The sequence below is a fragment of the Trichomycterus rosablanca genome, chromosome 18, assembly GCF_030014385.1.
Source record: "Trichomycterus rosablanca isolate fTriRos1 chromosome 18, fTriRos1.hap1, whole genome shotgun sequence".
In the NCBI taxonomy this organism is placed as follows: Eukaryota; Metazoa; Chordata; class Actinopteri; order Siluriformes; family Trichomycteridae; genus Trichomycterus; species Trichomycterus rosablanca.
Window position 1 is genome coordinate 27,090,765 of NC_086005.1, and position 16,942 is coordinate 27,107,706.

Consider the following 16,942-nt stretch of genomic DNA (forward strand, 5'->3'; position numbering starts at 1 on the left):
ATTTAATACTCATCCATTTAACGTCAGCTTTACCATTTACAAGCTTTGTTCTGGTCAGGGTTGTGGTGGGTCTGATTCATTGAGAGAAGCCAATTTTCTCCCCTGATCTGGTCGTATCCAATTCACCTGACCCCCACAGGACCACCACAGAGCAGGTATTACTTGGGTGGTGGATCATTCTCAGCACTGCAGTGACACTGACATGGTGGTCGTGTGTTAGTGTGTGTTGTGCTGGTATGAGTGGATAAGACACAGCAATGCTGCTGGAGTTTTTAAACACCTCACTGTCACTGCTGGACTGAGAATAGTCCACCAACCAAAAACACCCAGCCAACAGCACCCCGTGGGCAGCGTCCTGTGACCACTGATGAAGGTCTAGAAGATCCGTCCTTGATGTTTCCTGCCTTTCACCCAATGAATTGGACCCATCGCAGATTGGATAAAGCGCTGAATAAACAGTATGGCTGATACATCAGAACACATTTACATTCCTGTCTGTGACATTTAGCAGATGCTTTTATCTAAAGCGACTTACAATTACAATTCCTTTATCAGCCGGGCTCTCAAAGTCAAGCTTAAGTCTTTATTCACAGACGTGCTTACCAATGATATTAAACCAGAGCTGTGATTGTGTTGGCTGTACCGAGATGACTCCCACATCTCCAGGTACTTTGGTATTCTCCGCCACGGTGAAGTTATAGATCCGTGCAGAGAATCGCAAGGCCTGCGGCAAAGACAAAGGCTTTCGGATCCACTCGACATGCAGCCGTGTAGTTGACCACTTCTGAGGACTTCCATTGTCAATAGTTTTTATCTGCAGGGTGTGAGGATAAATAATGCAGGACGGACAAGAAAAGATGTCAGGCATACAAAAGGCAGCAGGTGACTTTGTTAACAGAACGTACACACGACGACAAATTAAAAGCTTAAACAGCAGGTAAAAGATCATAATAATAAACATCTGTTAACATTATAATTAGCTCTGAATAACGGCTTCATCTTCCAGTGCAACAACCTGAATCCCGTGGATGATCATCAAGGTCTTCATCCTCACCAGGGTGAGTCTACAGCCAAGCAAACCCATACTGGTGATTATTTGCAATCAGCATCCCACAAACCCATACTGGTGAATGTTTGACTATATTAAAGGTATTGATGAAAGGAACTGATGCATGTGAACTGTGGACAGGCTCACGATTCATCAGAATTTCCATCAGTCTGGGTCCAGTTCAGACACACAAACTGGGAACACTACTAGAACTAGACTAGTGCACTCGTTCCTTTGTTTTTGAAGACGAGAGAAGCAGAAAGACATTAATTTAAAAGAAAATACATATTTGGGGACATATTTAAAGTGGAAAGCTACTAAAGTGTGCAGTAAAGCCCCACATCTGCAGGAATTAATAATGAACCCAAGTGCAGGATGCTTAACCAAGGTAGAACAACACAGTGGATAAAAGCCACTAACAAAAAGGGGATAGTCGCAAATAAATAAGGTGGCCAAAATAATGGAAACAAAGACACAAATGATAGGAATAGGAAACTCTTATAAGAAGCCGTGAATGGAATTACCAAAGCGGCACTACATCCCAACCTAGCAATGCCCCGGAAATGGGATGTCACGCCACCCCAAGTTGGCATGTGAGCAAAAGTTAAGTATAATAAGACAAAGTAAGAGATTTATATATATATATATATATATATATATATATATATATATATATATATATATATATATATATGTTGTTGTTTATGCATTTTCTCCCCTTTTTCTCCCTTTTAGCAAACTGCTCGATTGCGTCATGCTTCCTCTCCACCAATGCCGATCCCTGCTCTGATTGAAGAGAACGAAGCTAACCCACGCCCCCTCTGACACGTGGGCAGCATGCCATATGCATCTTGTCACCTACACTTTGACGAGTGCAGTGCGGATCAGCACTGTGTACGGAGAGACACACCCTGAGAGCACGCTTTTCCCGTCTCTGTGCAGGCGCCATCAATCAGCCAGCAGAGGTCGTCCAGCTTTTTTAAATATTCCACATCTATTGAACAACAGGCCAATCGTTGTTCATGTGGCTGTTCAGCCCAGCCGGCAGACAGAGCTAAGATTCGATACGATGTATTCGAGATCCCAGCTCTGGTGTTCCAGCGTGTGTTTTTACCGCTGCGCCACCTGAGCGGCATGTACTGTGTCACCATAATTAATTGTTGATCGTACCGTGAGGATGTCATAACCTCCTGCCGTAACCATCTTCCTGGAGAACACCATGCCAGTCTTGGCATTGATGAAGAACTTGCCGTCTTCATTTCCGTCCTCTATACTGTACGTTAGTTCTGCGTTCGGCCCGTCATCCCGGTCGTAAGCGAAGACTCTGTAGACGGGATCTCCACGCTTGTTCCGGTCTCGCTCTGGAAGGCTGATGCAGTACAGCTTCTCGGGAAACTCGGGCGTGTTGTCGTTTTCATCTTGAATGTGAACTATCACCCACGCTGTGGACTGTCTGGTGACTTCACCGCCATCCGTGACTGTTACCTGTGTGTACACAAAGTTTGGGATATTATTACACTGCGGAACAGAGGTTAGCGACAAAGTTTGTTAATCTAGGCACTCATGTGGTGCAGCGGTAAATCACTACTGCCGAGATCCGGGGTTTGAATATCATTGGTGCGATAGGACGGTTGGGTGACTTGACAATCATGATTGGCGACGTCTGAGGAATATAAGAAGGAGATGAATAGCCTAGCTATTGGGAGGTGTTGAAAAAAATAGAAAGGGCTGCACCAGGTAGGACATCCAACATAAAAATGTGACAAATCAGGTATGCAGACCAGTCGGGTTCGAATCTCAGTTCTCAAAGGAAGGGTGCCGGAGGTGGTTCCTCATATCTGACACAATTACGACCTCTGCTGGCTGATTGATGCCGCCTGCACAGAGACGAGGGATAATGCGATCAGGGTGTGTCTCTCCGTACACAAAGCTGATCCGCATATGAACTCGCCTCGTGCAGGTGAAAAGATGCAGTCCGTACTTCACACGTGTCGGAGGGGTGTGTGTCAGTCACGGCGCTCCTCAGTCAGAGTGCAGGTCAACATCAGTACAGAGGAAGCGTAACGCAATCAGGTAATTGGATACTAGGTGAATAGTGAGGGTGTCTCCGGTGTCCCTGGAGACTGAGGGGCATCGTTGGTGCTTCTGTTGAGGTACTAGACCCACGTACCCTCGGAGGGTGATGATAGTCAGTGCGGTATGTGGACTGACTCTACATTATAAGCCCGGTGAGCGTCCAGTGATCAGCTGGATCGCTGAGATGATTACGTCCTTGGACGTCGAGTGTTTTGGCTGTAATGGACAATTTCTAATGTGGCACAATCAGGCTGATGCCATTCCAACAGGTCGTCGGGTGCCAGGGCATTGTTGCATTCTGGCACAGAGTCATGGGGACAGATGGGTAGTGAACAGAGAGAACATGGTGGCCAGTTTTTTTAATTACATCCCTGACATTCATTTCAGTGTTGTGAAGCTCATGGAGGTATGAGATGTTTGTTGAGGCCGCAGAACATAAAGAACACTCCATGGAACATAGAGAACACACCACGGAACATAAAGAACACTCCATGAAACATAGAGAACACACCACGGAATATAGAGAACACACTACAGAACACAGAGAGCACACCATGGAACATAGAGAACACACCATGGAACATAGAGAACACACCATGGAACATAGAGAACACACTACAGAACATAGAGAACACTCCATGGAACACACCCCACACCTTACAGTGATCAGCACAGTGGCACACAGCCTGAGTGTCCCGATCTGATCTGCTTGGTGCAGCAGAAGCAGAACAGCTCAAAACTGCACACTTGCACATTTACAATAAAAAAACTGATGGCTCCCCCTTCAGCTCATTCACAGAGGTCATGAATCAGAGACACACGCTCATGCTATTGATCTGCATTACTGTACAATCCTGAGCAGCTGATCAATGAGCTCGACGGACTGTATCAAAATTCGACGCCTGCACGTGTTGCAGGGAAAAGTCAGCATGCACGGTGGCATTCCTGCGCCCCGGCACCCTCGTCCAGCCTAATCACAAAGTCATTAAGGGTGAATAGTAACGACCGCACGTTTGCACCGCACGCAATCTGTCCTACTTTAAATAATCGATAGCATGTAATGTTCTGTTCCTATCAGATGCTTTGAACACATTTTTTCTTTTCAGCTGATGGATGTTCTAACAAAGCAAATCACTAAAGAGCTAATGCAGCACGCTAAGTACCTGACAATCAATAAGTGCAGGAACAATCCCAAAATACACTAAATGACCCAAAGCATGCAGACACATCTCTTAATTATAGAGTTCCGGTGCTAAAAGGTGTAAACAGTCAATGAAAGGTCCACAAAAACACGGACCTTTACCAAGGGTACAAATAGTACTACAGCTGACTGTTTATTATACAACATAGTGCATCACTATGGGTGATTAGGATATACAATCATGGTTATTAATGATATATGGCAAAGTTTACATTATATACACCAGACATAACATTATGACCACTGACAGGTGAAGTGAATAACACTGATTATCTCTTCATCACGGCACCTGTTAGTGGGGGGGATATATTAGGCAGCAAGTGAACATTTGATACTCAAAGTTGATGTTAGAAGCAGGAAAAATGGGCGAGCGTGAGGATCTGAGCGAGTTTGACAAGTGACAAATTGTGATGGCTAGACGACTGGGTCAGAGCATCTCCAAAACTGCAGCTCTTGTGGGGTGCTCCCGGTCTGCAGTGGTCAGTATCTATCAAAAGTGGTCCAAGGAAAGAACAGTGGTAAACCGGCGACAGGGTCATGGGCGACCGAGGCTCATTGATGCACGTGGGGAGCGACGGCTGGCCTGTGTGGTCCGATCCAACAGACGAGCTACTGTAGCTCAAACTGCTGAAGAAGGTAATGCTGGTTCTGTAGTAACATTAACAGTACAAACTGCTCATGGTATCATGATATTTATGATGGTATCGTCAATAGTATAATAATCACCTACATATACTGTATGTGTTTAATAACATGTAAACGTGTGCTTAAAAATAATAAGAGCTCATTACCTCCAAAAAGTGCTCAGCTTGCTTCTCTCTGTCCAGTTTTCTTGACGTTGTCGTAATGAGACCTAAAAAAACCAGATAAAACCAGATAGAACATCTCACAGATGACAAAAGTATGTAGAGAACACACCATGGAACACAGAGAACACACCATGGAACACAGAACACCATGGAATATAGAGAACACACCATGGAACACAGAGAACACACCATGGAACATAGAGAACACTCCATAGAACATAGAGAACACCATGGAACACAGAGAACACACCCTCTAATTATTAAGTTCAGATTAACATCAGTTGCCTAACCTGTTGCCACAAAGACAAAATGATGAGCTTGGTGTAGAGGAGGGACTCCAGTGACCCTGACCACAACCCCATTGAACACAAGCTTTTTTTGTTTATCCTCATGTGTGACTATAAATCCCACAGACACACTTCAAAAGTTTGAGGACAGCTTTATCAAAAGCGTAGATCCAAAATGGGTGAAAATGAGCCAAATCTGTATTAAACTTTAGATTTTTGGAACCAAAATCCCAAATAAAATCAAGGTCCAGTGACTTTATGCAATAACAACAGCAGTAGCGACTTACAGTACTGTGACAGTCTGTGACAGTATATTGTCTGAGCAATTAAGGGTTAAGGGCCTTGTTCAAGGGCCCAATGGTGGCAACCTGATGACGGTGCGGCTTGAACCAGCAACCTTTCGATTCAAAGCCATAAGACATCATGTAATACATATTCATGTAATAATTATCAGGCTGATTTGCAGTAAATATAACATTCATTCATTGTCTGTTTTATCCGATTCAGGGTCACGGTGGGTCCAATTTCCTGGGCGAGAGGTAGGAAACACTCTGGACAGATCGCCAGTCCATCACAGGGCAAACACACACACACACACACACACACACTTAGAACAATTTTGGCTGCTCCAATTAACCTGACTGCATGTCTTTGGACTGTGGGATGAAACCGGAGCACCCGGAGGAAACCCACACAGACACAGGGAGAACATGCAAACTCCAAACAGAAAATTCCTGCAGCATTCCACCTGGGAATCAAACCCGGGACCTTCTCGCTGTGATGCGACAGTGATACATAAATTTAAAAGAACACAGGTGTGGTCAGATCCAGCATTGTTGAAGCTCGTTTGGAGAGAGAGGGGCGCGGGCAGGATCCCCTGGAGTTTAGAGAACACAGAGTCCATCTCACAGATACCACAAAGTTGTATTTTTTATTTTTTTGTCTCTGTAGCTTGTAAAGGGGTTTAAAACGTCCTCGAGACCCAAAAATGTCAAGACCGCAGAGGAGACATGAAGTCTGAGGCTGATGTATGAAGTATGAAGACAGTCTGACCCAAACTACTGGCTTATAGATGCAGTGATGGGATTTATAATGAGCTTCCATGTGTGAGAAAAAAACCGTAATCATTTTAATAACCCGGGTGTTATATTTATTTTGATTCTAATAGATGCTTCTGTCATGCTGCTGTGTGTATAAAAAGCTTGTCTGTGAGCCAGTGGATTTTGCACTTTTGTTGCTGTGATTCTGTGCCCGTGTGACAAAGCAAAGGGATTACAGTGACACCCCCGTCCTAACCCGTGTCGAACCTTTTCTGGGGCACGCTGCCACTCTATTTGTAACTGTGGCAACAAATAATGGCAGAGCACAGCTGAGTGTGGCCCCCATTCCCAAAAGTGTAACGACGTGATCCGGAGAGATTCAATCCAACGTGTTAGAACAGCTGTGAACAAGTGCACACACACACACACACACACACACACACACACACATGCACACACACACAAATACACATAAATACTGTGCTACAACACACACACAGTGGTACAATATACACACACACACATGCATATACACAAATGCATACACACAGTGCTACAACATGCACATACATGCATATACAGGGTGGGCCATTTATATGGATACACCTAAATAAAATGGGAATGGTTGGTGATATTAACTTCCTGTTTGTGGCACATTAGTATATGAAAGGGGAGAAACTTTTCAAGATGGGTGGAGACCATGGCGGCCATTTTGAAGTCGGCCATTTTGGATCCAACTTTAGTTTTTTCAATGGGAAGAGGGTCATGTGACACATCAAACTTATTGAGAATTTCACAAGAAAAACAAGGGTGTGCTTGGTTTTAACGTAACTTTATTCTTTCATGAGTTATTTACAAGCTTCTCTTTGTTTACAGCCATTGACATGTCGCAGAGGTTAACACGTGAGGAGCGGATAGAAATTGTGTTGATGTCTGGTGAACGCAGTACCCGGGTCATTGCAGCAGATTTCAATGCAAGACACCCTACGAGCCCACCCATCTCCCCTGCTACAGTTAGCAAACTGCTTGCCAAGTTTCGTGAAACTGGTTCAGTGTTGGATTTGCCAAAATGTGGACGCATGAAAACTGTCACTAATGAAGAAACATCAGTGGCTGTCCTAGCTTCATTCAGCAAGAGCCCACAGCGTAGCACTCGCCGCATGTCACTGGAGAGTGGCATCAGTCGAACATCCCTTTGGCGGATATTAGCTACCCTTACAAACTGCAGCTGCTGCAGCATCTCAACGAGGATGACCCAGATCGACTCAGTGTTTCCCTCTTTATGCACTGAAGCTGGCACGTTCCCTGAGTTTTTCCAGCAAGATGGTGCACCACCACATTATGGGTGTCAGGTCCGAGCATTCCTAGATGAACAGTTTCCTGGAAAGTGGATTGGTCGTCGTGGGCCAGTTGAATGGCCCCCAAGGTCTCCCGATCTGTCCCCCTTAGACTTTTATCTTTGGGGTCATCTGAAGGCAATTGTCTATGCTGTGAAGATACGAGATGTGCAGCACCTGAAACTACGGATACTGGAAGCCTGTGCTAGCATTTCTTCTGCGGTGTTGCTATCAGTGTGTGAAGAGTGGGAGAAGAGGGTTGCATTGACAATCCAACACAATGGGCAGCACTTTGAACACATTTTATAAGTGGTCAGAAACTTGTAAATAACTCATGAAAGAATACAGTTACGTTAAAACCAAGCACACCATTGTTTTTCTTGTGAAATTCTCAATAAGTTTGATGTGTCACATGACCCTCTTCCCATTGAAAAAACTAAAGTTGGATCCAAAATGGCCGACTTCAAAATGGCCGCCATGGTCACCACCCATCTTGAAAAGTTTCTCCCCTCCCATATACTAATGTGCCACAAACAGGAAGTTAATATCACCAACCATTCCCATTTTATTTAGGTGTATCCATATAAATGGCCCACCCTGTACACACAGTGGTACAATATACACACACATATGCACCACACGCACACATGCATATACACACATGCATACACACACAGTGCTGCAACACATAAATACACACACATAGTGCCAACACACACACACACAATGCTACAACACACACACACACACATGTATATACACAGTGCTACAACACACACACACACACACAGTGCTACAACATACACACAGTGCTACAACACACACACAGTGCTACAACCTACACACAGTTCTACAACACATACACACAGTTCTACAACACATACACACAGTGCTACAACACATACACACAGTGCTACAACACACACATACACACTGCTACAACACATACACACACATGTATATACATAGTGCTACAACACACACACACAGTGCTACAACACACAGTGTTACAACACATACACACAGTGCTACAACACATACACACAGTGCTACAACACACACATACACACTGCTACAACACATACACACACATGTATATACACACTGCTACAACACATACACACACATGTATATACACAGTGCTACAACACACACACAGTGCTACAACACATACACACACGTATATACACAGTGCTACAACACATACACACACATGTATATACACAGTGCTACAACACACATACACACTGCTACAACACATACACACATGTATATACACAGTGCTACAACACACACACACAGTGCTACAACACACAGTGTTACAACACATACACACAGTGTTACAACACACACAAACACACATTGCTACAACACACACACACACACACACTGCTACAACACATAGTGCTGCAACACATACACACACAAACACACACAGGTACAGTGCTACAATATACACACACACATATATACTGTGCTACAATACACACACAGACACAGTACTACAACACACACACACAGTGCTACAATATATATACACACACAGTGCTACAACACACAGACACAGTGCTACAATATACAGTATATATACACACACATACAGTGTATCACAAAAGTGAGTACACCCCTCACATTTCTAAAATATTTCATTATATCTTTTCATGGGACAACACTATAGACATGAAACTTGGATATAACTTCGAGTAGTCAGTGTACAGCTTGTATAGCTGTGTAGATTTACTGTCTTCTGAAAATAACTCAACACACAGCCATTAATGTCTAAATAGCTGCAACATAAGTGAGTACACCCCACAGTGAACATGTCCAAATTGTGCCCAAAGTGTCAATATTTTGTGTGACCACCATTATTATCCAGCACTGCCTTAACCCTCCTGGGCATGGAATTCACCAGAGCTGCACAGGTTGCTACTGGAATCCTCTTCCACTCCTCCATGATGACATCACGGAGCTGGTGGATGTTAGACACCTTGAACTCCTCCACCTTCCACTTGAGGATGCGCCACAGGTGCTCAATTGGGTTTAGTCCATCACCTTTACCTTCAGCTTCCTCAGCAAGGCAGTTGTCATCTTGGAGGTTGTGCTTGGGGTCGTTATCCTGTTGGAAAACTGCCATGAGGCCCAGTTTTCGAAGGGAGGGGATCATGCTCTGTTTCAGAATGTCACAGTACATGTTGCAATTCATGTTTCCCTCAATGAACTGCAGCTCCCCAGTGCCAGCAACACTCATGCAGCCCAAGACCATGATGCTACCACCACCATGCTTGACTGTAGGCAAGATACAGTTGTCTTGGTACTTCTCACCAGGGCGCCGCCACACATGCTGGACACCATCTGAGCCAAACAAGTTTATCTTGGTCTCGTCAGACCACAGGGCATTCCAGTAATCCATGTTCTTGGACTGCTTGTCTTCAGCAAACTGTTTGCGGGCTTTCTTGTGCGTCAGCTTCCTTCTGGGATGACGACCATGCAGACCGAGTTGATGCAGTGTGCGGCGTATGGTCTGAGCACTGACAGGCTGACCTCCCATGTCTTCAACCTCTGCAGCAATGCTGGCAGCACTCATGTGTCTATTTTTTAAAGCCAACCTCTGGATATGACGCCGAACACGTGGACTCAACTTCTTTGGTCGACCCTGGCGAAGCCTGTTCCGAGTGGAACCTGTCCTGGAAAACCGCTGTATGACCTTGACCACCATGCTGTAGCTCAGTTTCAGGGTGTTAGCAATCTTCTTATAGCCTAGGCCATCTTTGTGGAGAGCAACAATTCTATTTCTCACATCCTCAGAGAGTTCTTTGCCATGAGGTGCCATGTTGAATATCCAGTGGCCATTATGAGAGATTTGTACCCAAAACACCAGATTTAACAGCCCTGCTCCCCATTTACACCTGGGACCTTGACACATGACACCAGGGAGGGACAACGACACATTTGGGCACAATTTGGACATGTTCACTGTGGGGTGTACTCACTTATGTTGCCAGCTATTTAGACATTAATGGCTGTGTGTTGAGTTATTTTCAGAAGACAGTAAATCTACACTGCTATACAAGCTGTACACTGACTACTCGAAGTTATATATAAATGTGAGGGGTGTACTCACTTTTGTGATACACTGTATACTGTGCTACAATACATACACACACAGTGCTACAACACACACACACAGACACAGTGCTACAATATACACACACACATATATATATATACTGTGCTACAATACACACACACAGTGCTACAACACACACACACACTCACAGTGCTACAACACATACACACAGTGCTACAACACACACACACACACACACACTCACAGTGCTACAACACACACACCTAGTGCTACAACACACACACACACACACTCACAGTGCTACAACACACACACCTAGTGCTACAACACACACACACACACACACACTCACAGTGCTACAACACACACACCTAGTGCTACAACACACACACACACACACACACTCACAGTGCTACAACACACACACCTAGTGCTACAACACACACACACAGCTCTCACCTGTCTTAGAGTCGATGGTGAAGAAGTTCTGTGGGTTCCCTGCAGTGATGCGGTACGTGAGCTTGTCGGCGGAGGAAGTGACGTCAGGGTCGCTGGCCTGCACGCGCATCACCGAAACACCTTTGGGTGAGTTTTCCAGGACGTAGCCATGATAGATGGGCTCGGAGGTCAGGGGGGCATTATCGTTGACGTCCTCCACCTGAACAAACACTTCGGTGGAGGCCGAGAGGGGCGTCGGCCCCTGGTCTGTGGCGTAGACGGTGAGCCAGTAGGAGTCCTGCGTCTCACAGTCCAGAATACTGTTGGTGTAAATCACTCCTGTCGAGGAAGGGGGGGATCGGGAAATATCATAAATGTATAGCATTTCATGACATTTCATGACTGTACCAGATGTAATGTACGACATATTGAATCATTGTGAGGCAACAGTGCTCCCCACTAAGCCATCGTACTGTCATTTACGTAGGTTATTAGGGAGTTTATGAAAGGGCTTGCCTTCATTCAGTTAGTACAGGGTTATTGCCATCCTGGAATAATAAAGTGTTTACACCATAGGCTGTTCGGCTGTCTGTAGGGTTTTGCATTTCCTACCATGACTAACATACTTTAAAGGCATTGGGGGAAGCCAAAGGATGCCTTTAACCTACAATCATTGTATGGCTGTGACATTCAAGACAGTTCAAGCCCCACCACTGCCAGGTTGCCACTGTTGGGTCCTTGAACAAGGTTCTTAACCCTCAATTGCTTAAAAACTGTATATTGTAAGCATCTGCTAAATGCAGACAATGTGAGTGTAATGTAAATTTCATATAAATAACAATTTCTGGCCTCTTTAAAACTCTTGTCTCATGTTGTTGCAGTTAAAGTTAAAAGCTTGCAATTAATTATCGATGAATTAACATTGGGCGGCACGGTGGGTAGCACTGTCACCTCACAGCAAGAAGGTCCTGGGTTCAATCCCCAGGCGGGGCGGTCCGGGTCCTTTCTGTGTGGAGTTTGCATGTTCTCCCCGTGTCTGGGTGGGTTTCCTCCAGGAGCTCCGGTTTCCTCCCACAGGCCAAAAACATGCAGTCAGGTTAATTGGAGACACAGAATTGCTCTATAGGTGAATGGGTGTGTGTATGTGTGTGTGTCTGCCAAGCGATGGACTGGCGCCCCGTCCAGGGTGTTACTGAGTGCCTCGCGCCCATTGAAAAGCTGGGATAGGCTTCAGCACCCCCCCCATGACCCTAACTGGATTAGGGTTAGGACGGTTAGGACAGTGAGTGAGTGAATTAACATCATGGTTTTACTAAGCGCTTCATATTCAACTCTTTATAATTTTGTCCTGGATTTAATGCCTCTCAGTAAAACTGTGCTCTTATTATCGCTTCTGCTCCGGATCATCTAAAATGTGATGCACTTTTGCAAACCTTCTCAGGGGAAATTTAGCCCCCTACCCAGGCTACTGAACACAACCTCTGGCAATGAGAAGAAAATTGCTGGATGTGCAGCCGTTAACAGAACAGCGTTCTAACATTATCGTCAATTTCCTGCGAAGCCGTGAATAAAAATTGGCAAAAGAAAAGATTTCTAATCAGTTCTGGGATGTAAGATAATGAAAACAGAAAATATGTACATAAATAAACGAGTTTTATTCATGAGCGCTTTCTTTTCTGCTGTGAGCGCGTGATTTCCGGACGCGACTGCTGAATGGGCACATTTTCTAACGGCCGTCTTAAAGCCGGACTGACGTGAGACTGCCTGCTCTGTCACAAAGTTAGAGGAAATCAGCCGGACCTAAGAGCGTCTCACTGCGGGGCACTAATGCCGTTACGACGCTGTGGGACCGGACGACCTTCAGACCTTCAACGTGGAACATCTAAATCGGTCCTGACCAAAGTGCTGCCTCTGCCGTTCTGTGATCATGGCCCACAAACTCCCATGTGTAAAAACAATCACCGCCAGGGAAGCACGTTGTCGACAAAGTGACCCCGTTTATAGCAGAGCCGATTTTGGACAGAATTCCGTATTCCTTGGTCCACACCATGCAACTGATTTTAATAGCGCTCGGACACAAAGTGCCGCCTCGGGGCTTCGAACGGCGAGATAAAATACACTCAGGCACACAGGTCACACAGCGCACCACTCCTGGACGAGATCGAAAGGGTTTCTGCATATGGAATTAGGTATTAAAGGATATACATATAAATTATTGGAATCCTTAATGCACAAGTCAATGCTAGAAGATTCTAAGAGGATTCTTGATGCAAGACGAATCTTAATTTTATAAATAATTATTTTATTATGGCATGAACAACTGCTGCTTTAATATTTTGGCCATAATTATATTGTTCTGACATTTTTCACTTGCTTTTAGAGATGTTTATCAATAGCATATAGTCAACAAAATGTAATTAATCAATCAATTTGATTTTGACAGCTAACAGTAAGTGATTTATTTATTAGGATTTTAACGTCATGATTTACACACTTTGGTTACATTCATGACAGGAACAGTAGTTACTTGTTACTTAGGGTTTATCAGTTCACAAGTTCAATGTCAAACACAGTCATGGACAATTTAGTGTCTCCAGTTTACCTCACTGTGGGAGGAAACCGGAGGCCCCGGAGGAAACCCACGCAGACACGGGGAGAACATGCAAACTCCACACAGAAAGGACCCGGACCGCTCCACCTGGGGATCGAACCCAGGACCTTCTTGCTGTGAGGTGACAGTGCTACCCACCGAGCCACCGTGCCGCCCTTACTTTTTGATATGAGATGTACACACCTTGGAAAGGGTTTCCTTTCTCTATCTGCAAACCAAAAGTTAATACTAAAATATTTCATACTAATTTGCACTGAATGTTTAATGTAGTTGTAGTAAAATATCAATTTTCTGGTTTTAAAAAACACCAGTAAACATAATTAAGAGTTTGAGACTCGTTTGTCCCAAAAGGCTTCTAACTGCTCTTCACAAACACACCCTGTGAATATTAAAGAACGGTTCAGTTCTAACATTTCAGTTTTGGGAATCCATACATCAGTAGTCATTACCTCCTAATTACACTTTCAAAAACAAACTAAAGTTCATACTGACATTTCTGAGCTTCTTTTACTTCACAGAAACATAAAAACATAAAATAAAATCGTGCAAGACGGGTTACGGACGTAAGATTATTCTGATTCCAGATAATAAATATCAGGGTTTTTTTTCAAATCTGAGCTGAATCAGAGCTACATCTGCTCCTTGACAGCAAGCAAAATAAGAATGTGACTTACACATATTCCCCGACGTTCTGTGGAGTGTAAATAAATGCTCAAAGGATTTACTACCCTGACACTCGAAAAGACGGGATTCATCCTAACATGCTGTAACCTGCACGGCACGAATGTCAATCAAAATCAAAAGGTTTAACATGTTTTTAAAGTCTGTGGGAGGTTCTTGTCACCTCCTGTAACATGCAGAAGGTTGACTGGTTGCTGTAAATGTTATCTGGGTGTGATTAAGTGAATGTGTGAGTGTGTGTGTGTGTTTTGCCCTGTCAAGAGTCCGTATTTACAGCAAAAGTGACTAGGACAAGACAGCAAGCAAAAATGAAACGAATAAAATAAAATTGTCACTGAAAACTCAACTTTAGGTAGAAAAAGGTAATGAGTAAGTAGTCCATCTGCTTCCAAGTCTTACTCGCCCTATAACTTGCCCATGAGCGGGCCCGAGGTGCATTTCATTCCCTACTGAAAATTCATCCTCATCTGCAGCTCTGACACGGCCGGCCTGGTTCTTTCTTAAACCACTCGCAGATTAACATACTGAACCTAATTAGTTGACATGTGAATGCAGGACCACAGTTGTGTTCCCCTGCAGCACTCCAGTCGTCTGATCAATAGTAATTAGCTGTAATTAATGCTCGCCCTGCTGCCCGACATGTCACATCAGTAGACGGGGAACTTTTTTTTCTTCCCCCCTTTCAGCCGATTCTGCTGAATTTGCAGTCTACTGTGCAGATTGAACCTTTCAAATAAAGTTAAAACCACAAGTCATGCAGACCATAAAGCGATTGAAGAAAGTAGTTTGAAGCGGGATGAAGGTTATTGTTTCATTTCCAGGTTAACAGTTCAGTCTGATGGCTCACAGAAGCAGTTTTATTTTGTAGAGCGCTGATTCTCACTGTTCTCCACGAAGAGCCGCAGGATTTTATACCAACCAAGCTGGTGCTTCACCAGTTTTAACTCAAGAGGAATCGGTTTGGCTCTGGTCTGGCTGACATGACAGCTTGTACCTAATGTAGCTTTATGTGAAGAAGAATGATTAGATTGTAATGTATTATTTAACATTTACATTTGCAGCATTTAGCGTGTATCCAAAGTGACTTACAATTATGACCTACATACACTATATTGCCAAAAGTATTCGCTCATCTGCCTTCACACGCATATGAACTTGAGTGACTCCCATTCTTAATCCACAGGGTTTAATATGATGTCGGCCCACCCTTTGCAGCTATAACAGCTTCAACTCTTCTGAGAAGGTTTTCCACAAGGTTTAGGAGTGTGTTTATGGGAATTTTTGACCATTCTTCCAGAAGCGCATTTGTATGGTTAGACACTGATGTTGGACGAGAAGGCCTGGCTCACAGTCTCCGCTCTAATTCATCCCAAAGGGGTTCTATCGGGTTGAAGTCAGGACTCTGTGCAGGCCAGTCAAGTTCTTCCACACCAGACTCGCTCATCCATGTCTTTGCTTTGTGCACTGGTTCGCAGTCATGTTGGAACAGGAAGTGGCCATACCCAAACTGTTCCCACAAAGTTGGGAGCATGAAGTTGTCCAAAGTCTCTTGGTATGCTAAAGCATTAAGAGTTCCTTTCACTAGGTGTTGGTTTTATACACCTGTGGCCATGGAAGTGATTGGAACACCTGAATTCAATGATTTAGATGGGTGAGTGAATACCTTTGGCAATATAGTGTATATACAGTTTAAGCCAATAAGAATTGGGGGCTTTGCTCAGGAGCCCAACAGTGGCACATTGTCAATGGTAGGGCTTGAACCAACAACCTTCTGATTGCTAGTCTAGTACCCCAACCACTGAGCTGATAACAGTTAGTAATCAGATATACTGTGGATTATGATGATCACTATTAGGTGGCATGGCAGCACAAATAAAAGAGCGAGTGTCACAAAGCAACATAGGTTCTGGAGACCTGGGTTCAAACTTTGCCTCTTGTCACTGTGTCAGGAGGTAATACGTTCCCTCTGTTGTTCAGCATGAACGAATTCATTGGTAATGAGTAAATTCATTTGTGTTTGGTGCCCTGTGCACATAGTATTTCCCAAAGTACTCCAAGTATTGCTAACTGGCGATGAACCAACTACAACCCAGAACAGCAGTTGAAACCGAATGAATAAATAAATACTAATTAAGATATATTTCTTATTGTATCTATTCTATTTTTTGGCAACTTTGCAAGTAAAACTACGTGGAAAGACTCGCCAACGAACACGACTACTTTCAACCCAAACTGGTCATTTTTAATAAGTCCAGACCTTCTTAATGACAACATTCCAGTTAGAGTATGGATATATATATTTTTAGTAGCACTTTGTAGTTCTACA

General features: G+C 44.1%; 1 protein-coding gene across 1 annotated transcript in view; it reads right to left on the reverse strand.

Annotated features, from left to right (window-relative positions):
- The window catches only part of LOC134332238 (protocadherin Fat 3), a 47,374-nt gene that overhangs the window by 25,887 nt on the left and 4,545 nt on the right, over window positions 1–16,942 (reverse strand). The window contains exons 2-5 of the mRNA XM_063013799.1: window positions 11,346–11,663; window positions 5,117–5,178; window positions 2,219–2,533; window positions 604–814 (exon numbers count right to left, since the gene is read on the reverse strand). Coding sequence (XP_062869869.1) covers window positions 604–814; window positions 2,219–2,533; window positions 5,117–5,178; window positions 11,346–11,663 — 906 coding nt within the window. The remainder of the gene's footprint in view (window positions 1–603; window positions 815–2,218; window positions 2,534–5,116; window positions 5,179–11,345; window positions 11,664–16,942) is intronic.